General features: G+C 45.7%; 1 protein-coding gene across 1 annotated transcript in view; it reads right to left on the minus strand.

Annotated features, from left to right (window-relative positions):
• Positions 1 to 8,596, minus strand: part of SARC_03353 (hypothetical protein) — a 15,437-nt gene extending 6,841 nt beyond the window's left edge. The window contains exons 1-14 of the mRNA XM_014302852.1: positions 8,453 to 8,596; positions 7,840 to 7,980; positions 7,043 to 7,141; positions 6,097 to 6,267; positions 5,574 to 5,774; positions 4,940 to 5,024; positions 4,619 to 4,779; positions 4,201 to 4,437; positions 3,521 to 3,725; positions 2,759 to 2,902; positions 2,062 to 2,245; positions 1,503 to 1,649; positions 1,103 to 1,199; positions 502 to 570 (exon numbers count right to left, since the gene is read on the minus strand). Of these exons, the coding sequence (XP_014158327.1) occupies positions 502 to 570; positions 1,103 to 1,199; positions 1,503 to 1,649; positions 2,062 to 2,245; positions 2,759 to 2,902; positions 3,521 to 3,725; positions 4,201 to 4,437; positions 4,619 to 4,779; positions 4,940 to 5,024; positions 5,574 to 5,774; positions 6,097 to 6,267; positions 7,043 to 7,141; positions 7,840 to 7,980; positions 8,453 to 8,581 (2,070 nt within the window). The 5' untranslated portion in view covers positions 8,582 to 8,596. The remainder of the gene's footprint in view (positions 1 to 501; positions 571 to 1,102; positions 1,200 to 1,502; positions 1,650 to 2,061; positions 2,246 to 2,758; positions 2,903 to 3,520; positions 3,726 to 4,200; positions 4,438 to 4,618; positions 4,780 to 4,939; positions 5,025 to 5,573; positions 5,775 to 6,096; positions 6,268 to 7,042; positions 7,142 to 7,839; positions 7,981 to 8,452) is intronic.

Below are 8,596 nucleotides of genomic sequence, written 5' to 3' on the forward strand. Positions count from 1 at the left end.
CGAGGAGTGTTTAAGTGGCTGCAAGCAAAAGGTAACCCACACCTACAACAGACCAGGCGCATATAAAGCGAGAAGTGTTTTGGTAGCTGCAAGCAAAAGGTAAACCACACCTACAACAGACCAGGCGCATATAAGCGAGGAGTGCTTATGTGGCTGCAAGCAAAAGGTAAGCCATACCGTCCGCAGTGCACATGATGTTATTTGTAATCGTATCAGATTAATATGAGACCAAACATACACCTCTCCGTGCTCAATATGAGACCAAACAAACACCACTCCTTGCTCAATATGAGACCAAACATACACCTCTCCTCGCTCAATATGAGACCAAACATACACTTCTCCTTGCTCAATATGAGACCAAACATACACCTCTCCTTGCTCAATATACACAGCTGAAGAGAGGACATCCGAGTCATTCCGCCTGTGTTCTTGGGCAACTAACCGACCCTTTGGGTTCCGACTGATTGGGTTGCACCTGCCCTCGTCAGTTCCACCTACCTTGATACCAGCTTCCAGGAGATTGGCGATGGTTTCGGGTACCTTGTCTTGCAACTTGTCTTCAATTGCCTACACAGCCGTACAGAGGGTATGTGTACGGAAGTGTGATCAGAAGTACGTATTGCGGGTACAAATACTCTTTAACTATTCCTCTAGTATATTTGAAATAGAGACCTTCGGTGCCCAGGGAGTCTATGCTACATTGCACACAGCTATGACCTGGTTGTGCGGTTGTTTGTGCCTTGCCTACACATACGTATGCGCAAACACTGCATGGTTATACGGGGTATCTCATAATACAATACGGCTAGAACGGCATCACAGATGGAGGCTAACACACGAGTATATAGTCACAAGAATGACCGAACAGACGCATAAGGTGTACGGAACGCGCGCACAGAGCCATGTGCACAGGATCAATGTGCACGCGGCCAGGCCACAACCAACCCCCAGCAACAACTACATACTAAACCCTAAAACACAGAGCAAACAATCGATCCCAGAGCAATCGTCTGAAAAAGGATGTAGGTACCATCCAAGATCAACAAGGCGTTCTAATAGACATCAAAAAACCCTACAACGACCCAACCCTAATCCTTACCGTGGCTCCTAGCAGGAACAGACCGGTTTCGATCTCCTCACAACACGCATCGATCATACCATCTCTGTCCGTAAGCGACTGCTGGGCTTGTTCGTACCTGTGGGTGTGTGGCAACTATGTGAGTGGTCAACAAATGGGGTATTTATATATATATATACACATACATACATACATACATACATACACACACACACACACACACACACACACACATATATATATATATAAATATAAATATAAATACATATGGATACATGGATAAAATCTTACATTGGTACAGAATATACACGGGAAAACAAACATATCTACATACAGCTACGCATTCTTCCTCCTACTCGCACACCCTTATACAACTATACTATATTATAAAGCACACACACACGCATACAGGCACACATACTTAGCGGCCCAGGCCTGGTACTGCTCCTCCGTTAGTTCGGCCACAGCCAAACATAGCGTTCGTAGACCAATGACCGCAAACTCCTCCAGATCTTGTAATGTGCCCTCGGCAAAGGGATTGTCGTCCGCAAGACGTTCGTAGATGACGCTGTGGGTAGAAGTAGAAACAGACGGACACATTAGCTACGATATATGGACTAGACATGATGTCCAAGTATCGCTCGTATAAGTGTTACACACGAAGGCTATAGTTTACAAGTGCTACACATGAAGACTTCGGCTTGCAACCATGTAGTTGTACCCGTATGCCAGGTGAGTGGCGTACGATCTATCGCCTATGCCTGTTTCCAGTGGACCTTTTAGGGCGTCCCTGGCCACTGGACGCGTTGGTAACACCACTGCACCACAACTACAACCCATACACTCACCGCAGTGATCACAGCCCAAAACATGAAGCACATCCACGAAGCCATACACATCAGCCCACACACAGACTATCCTTCAAACTCAAAGATAGAACCAAATACACAGCACACACACTCACGACCGGTGGTACATACGTATCGGCTCCTTTGCACAGCAACATGATGCTGCCAGAGGGGGTACGGACAATCACAGACATTCGCTTTCGGGCAGAGTTGAACTCCAGCACAGCCAGTACCTCGTAGGTTTCGTCTTGTCCCAATACGTTGATGATCACACTCTTGGGTGTACGGACGTTGAAGGAGAAGCCCAGCTGTTTGACTGTGGGGGAGTGGTATGAAGGTGTGTTATGTCATGATACGTTGATGATTACACTCTTGGTTGTACGGATGTTGAAGGAGAAGCCCAGCTGTTTGACTGTGGGGGAGTGGTATGAAGGTGTGTTATGCCATGATACGCTGATGATCACACTCTCGGGTGTGCGGACGTTGAAGGAGAAACCCAGCTGTTTCACTTCACGATACGACACACACACACGCCCACATACACGAGCATGCACACACAGGTATGTGCATACAAACCGAAACACATACATATATCTATACATGCATACATACATATGCCGACACATTCATACACACACACAACCACACGTATGCACACTATAAACCAAGACACATACATATATCTATACATGCATACATACATATGCCGACACATTCATACACACACACAACCACACGTATGCACACTATAAACCAAGACACATACATAGATTTATACATGCGCATAAATACACACGCCCGCGCAACCACACGTACGCACACTATATACCTGCTCCGACTAAGGCACCCTCGTCCGGGGATTGCGCTTGGTAGAAGATCTCATCTGGATCGGTCTTGCTTGGCTCGGGTATCACAGTGTGACACACAGCCAACAGAGTAAGGAACTGACGAATAACCGCCGCGGTGTTGTGGCCTGTGTGGGGATCACACCGTGTGAGTGACTCATAAGACCCCGGTGGGTGAACACGTGTTGCGACATATGTGAAAATAAGACGTAGAGAGACTTGGGTGTTGGGAGGCAACAGGCAGTGCAGTGTGTGTGGGGAGTATATACACTTTTAGAATTCACACCGGCCAAATCAATACTTCAAACTCAGAACATAATATATATATAAATATATATTTTATATATATATATATATATATAAATATACATATATATACATAAAGTAGAGTAGCCAACTACTGGAATAGGTCTCCCTCTAGGATATGGTAGGATGATATAACCTAATAGGCATATAGACATGGATATGCAGATATAGAAGAGATAAATAGTTCTAGAATGAATGAGTCTAGTCCAACGCCTTAGCTTCCGCAATACAATTGGCACACCCGACACATGTACATCCATTCGATTGTATACTTATGAACCACCACAAAATCTCCTTCCAACCTGACACATTCAATGGGATCTATCAAAAATTGAAAGCAGAAACAAATACTCCACCCCTCCCCTTCCCCTGGTTTCACCAATAGCTCATAGTTTTAGGGTTTCAGAGTTTAGGGTGTAGGTAGTGGTCTTCACCCATACCTGTGGTAAGATTATCGAGCAGACTAGGGTCGTGGAAGCCTTCGCCAATCAGATTGCCGTCCTCGTCACAGTGCTTGCGAGACACGCCTGCGGGGGCGGGCTCTCCGGTGGTGGCTCCATACTGCACACATCCCACACTGAGCTTACGCATCTCCATGATGTTGCGCGTGAGTGTGCCGGTCTTGTCACTGAATATGTATTGCACCTGTTGAGGGTAGCGATGGGGTGTGCGAGTTAGACAACATGGCATGCATACATGGATAAATATATATGATACATATGTGTGGTTGCGTATACAACTAATATAGCTGTCATACACGTGTGTATGTCTACATAGCCAGATAAAAGTTAAATACAACTGTATTGATATAAATACATGTATTGACATTCAAACCATGTGTGGGCTCTCTTATGGCGATACCATACTACACACACCCCAGAGGGCCTCACACAGCTTCAAGCTGTAGTGCGCGAGTGTGCCGTCCGTGTCCGTGAATTAGATAATCACATTCATTTCGGTGCATTCTGAAATACGTTGTAGTGCCCCTCATTCACCGTGCACGGCAAGCACAGCAAGCATGCCAGCCTCCGCACTACACCCCTGGATGGTAGCTATCCAATATACGTGCAAGACAATGTCCAAGAACTCACCAATAAACAAACACCACTGGGAAGCCTACCTGGCCCAGTTCTTCGTTCAGATTGGATGTGCGCGTGATGGCAGGCGTGTCCGAAGGTTCGTGATACATATCCAGATCATTGTTGATAAAGACCAGCGCCTGGATGTACTTGACAATCTCCAGCGTGATGTACAGTGAGATGGGAATTAAATTGTTATACAAGATCACAAACGTCAGGAACACCAGCGCAAAGTTGTCCATGCTCGAGCCCTCGTAGCCCAGGTACCAATGGGTGTCCTAAAGACAGAGAAGGGAGACGGACGGGGTGTGAGAACAAGGCGAGATACGTGGGAGCCAAGGAAAAGGAGATGTAAATGGGGTCAAGTGGAATGTGAACAAAAGGGGAAAAGGAAAGCACGTAGACATAGTATGGTGAGGCGGTTGGCAGCAGCACTGGATTGCGTCTACAAGAACACACCTTATTCGCTCCGCGCCATACAACGGCACCGATGGCACTGAGCAGAGACAAGGCCAACAGAATGAAGAACAATATCAGGATCTGCCGATTGGTAATACGCTCCAGCTGCGTTCGCTTGAGCGGTGCCTTGGTCTGATTCTGCATCAGCTTTGTGTCGTTGCCTGTAGATGAAGCGTATGGTGGTGTGGGTATGGGGTGCCTAGCAGAGACATACTGGCCTACGTATCAGCAAACACCGCAAAATGAATAAAACTATATTCTGCAAAGGACAGACAAACGCGAAATAAATGAACCAAATCCTGCAGAGAAGCTGTGACGTACCTGTAAACACAGCGATTCCGTACACCCACGGAGTGTTTCTGAGTTGGGCACCTCGCAGAAGGACCTGATCAGGGCCAATGGCCATCTGCGTTATGGCAATACAGTTAGTGAGTGGGTCAGAATGTTTGTGCCAGTTGATGGTCACATCTGTACCAAAACCAAAGGCAAAGGCTTGCTTCGGATATGATAGTAATCATCAGTCGCTTGGGGTACAAACACTCAGCTGGAAAACCTTCATGTGTGTGTGTGTGAACTGCCCGATGAACTACATGGACCGATTGGGATCTATTGTGAGTATGAGTGTGTCATGCGTTCACTCTCCCTTCTCGCCACAAAAAAGCACGCCCACATTTATGTTTAATGACCAAGCAAACAAACAAACAAACAAACAAAACAAACAAACAAAAAAGCCTTCAAATGACCGAATTGCAGATGAAAAATGGTCCATCAAACTCGAATTCAAAATTTGCACATAAAACTATGAACAGACCTATAACTCTACGGGTGGTTGAGTATGTACCCGTCTAAATAACAGATAGCATATCTACGCCTCTCATATATAACCACAGTGCAGATCACGTGCATGTACATTCTGAATAAACGACGACATTAGCACACCAATCCACCCACACACCTTCTTCTCCTCGCCTTCACTGTGCAAGGTGATGAGTCCTTCAAAGTTGTAGAGTCGGTTATTGGGCTTCTCACACATGACCACACCCCGCAAGAAGCGTGCGTCTCCAGGAGTCTTGACAAATTCAGTGATACCAACGGCCTGTTTGATCTTCAGGTTGGTCTCACCGTCGAGATTGGCGGTCTCAACATAGCAGATACCCTGAAGTAGTGGGAGAGGTATGTAAAATCAATATGCAAATATCAATGGACATGCGTGTGCGCTCGGAATAGAGATGGTTTAAAAGAACCGACACGCACGCACGCACAACCATGACCTATGCTAGACACACAAGCATTTATATAGAACTCTGTATACGGCACACAACATTTAAGAATTATACGTAGTTCACCGAAGGGATCATCGGGTCACGCCCACATTGATGCACACTATGTGAAGCAAAACTATAGAACATAGTACACTGGCACTTATTGCAGAACATGGCTATTGGCACATGCTACAGCCTATTGCGAACACAATGTACCATTGGCTCTGAGGACGAAAGCAGCACCAGATCTGCGGGAAAGTACTGGTCATGCACTACACGCACAATGTCTCCCACTTGCACCTCAGTCCAGCGGATGGTCTGGAATGTGCCCTGACGCAGCACACGGACCAGGCGATCATTCACCTCACGGTCTGATCTGTGGCGTTTCTGTATGGGGAACGAGACGGGCACGGGATGACAAAATGTTCGGTACACATAATGATATATAGGTGGCATTCAGGTGGTCGTGGATTGGTGGAAAGTAAAATGATATTGATTGAATAATTGCATGGAAAAGGTTATTGCAGGAAAGCTACTTAGAGTATGCTAGCGGCGACAAGTCAAACACGAGTCAATATAACACCGGGCGATACCTGTCGAACAACACACAACATAACAGCTAGAACTAAGGTCTGGGTGGATGTATGCCATAATATCCGACCTAAGGTGGGACATACTCTGCGACCCCACAAAACCCAACACTAACGAGTATTCATAATTGACCTCACAGAGCGTGGATATACGTACACAAAAATGGATAGGTAAACCAGCAGTCTACTTGTATTGTATAAAGCACACATATCACATACATATACGATAAAACACCAGTCTACTTGTATCATATAAAGAAACATATCACATACGTATGCGGAGTCATATATATATATATATATATATATATACTATACACAGCACGGAGATGTGCGCTTTAAAATAGACAGTCACACCTGCAATGCCATATGTAAACCATATACAAACAAAGGTAAACCAAGTTTAAAGAAATGTACACCAGGTGTATAGAAACGTCAACTAGAACTAGAAGCCAATGTGTGCACCACCTAATATATGGGTACGTGTGTCAGCGTGTATAACACCACATGCTCAAGTACATCCCTGATCACCGTCAGTTTCCCCACATATATAGCGTACACTCAAAACACACCATGTCTTCCAGGATCTCCTTGATACCAGTAGCAGTCAACACTATCGTCAGAGGAATGATAGTAGTCCAGCGACCTGTGGGAGAGACACCCGGTATTTGCTGCAGGATAGCAAAGGCGGTGTGACATTGAGGATCAAACCATCCACGATGGTAACTTTGCACATTGCACTACACTGATCTGTCACGATGTACTAAAAAGTGGGTCAGCCAAGGTAGAAATCCATGCCAAACAAAACCACCTGAGGGAGAAAAAGGGCTATCGATATTATTCTAATTGGCATACTACGTCTACGAGTTGAGGCTCTCCGATTGGACAGTCTAGGACTCCTGCAGCATGTCAGAAGAAACACGGTTTATAGATAAACCAAACGACATCCGTGCAACTACCATCTCCAGTATGAAGTAGGATAAACACACCTACAGGGCATCATAGCCGTACTAGCAAATAGACACTGATACACGAAGAACCCCTTACCTAGACATAACCATATAGCATTGTATGCAAAATACACACCCACGACCCATTATTCAATCCTGTTATATCACACCAGCAGAAGTGGATATTTACACTATATCAAGACTGCAGCCGGAATATTTAACAGCTGCATATGATCCTCATCATGCCAGGGACCAGTTAGCGTTAATACTGAGAAGTACCAGCTAATAATTTCGGTCTATATCCACAGTAGCTGAAGGCGATATATACGTGACCATGATTCAACAACAGAACAAAGTCCAATAGTATTTCCCATTGAAATGCTATCTTGCCACACCAAGCAAATCAAGGACCCGCCTACCTGGATGACAGCGATGAACAAGAAGAACATATTCGCGTAACGGCTGAACTGTTCGTAGAGGAAGATGGGGAGGAACGACCACCACGTATACTTGGCGGTGGTGACGTAATTCGTGCAGAATACTTCCCCCTCATTGGCTATCTGTGAATGGGAAGCGGGAACAAAGTGCATCATTGATAGAGTGTATTTGGACGAGGTTTTCACCTGTGATCCTCGAAGGTTTTACGTGATACCGGCCAAGCAATAGCTAGCCAAGGCGAGTCACTCATGCCGCCCGATAAGAGCACTTTGCACAGCAAAATACAGACTTCGCGCGTCGAATAAGCGAGGATCGTAAAGACGTTGTCGTTTACATTATTGCTAAACGGCGAGTAGTAGAACATATCACTGCCAATCATATACGTCATCCGCGATCGATAGCACATACTCTCACGCCACAGTGGAAGCCAGTGCGTGTTATCAACAACTAGAATCGATACAAAACAAGGCCATAGTGAGGATAAGTCCGTGTCATAAACAAGAATCGATATAGTACAAGGCTAGTCACGTATGCGCCTCTATACCCAGTCTTCTTTGACCTCGCATCGAGGAGATCATACTCACAAAGCCTTACCGAGTCGTTAATGAAGAGAGTACGCACATCGGAAGCTACATCCATATCTACGTGTTGCTTGGGCACAGTGTTTGCCATGTCTGGACGTGACATAGGGTCGGCCTTCGAACAGGCCAGTTCCGATGACATCTCTAGCGGTTCTGT

The sequence above is a fragment of the Sphaeroforma arctica genome, assembly GCF_001186125.1.
Source record: "Sphaeroforma arctica JP610 unplaced genomic scaffold supercont1.169, whole genome shotgun sequence".
Classification (NCBI taxonomy): Eukaryota; class Ichthyosporea; order Ichthyophonida; genus Sphaeroforma; species Sphaeroforma arctica.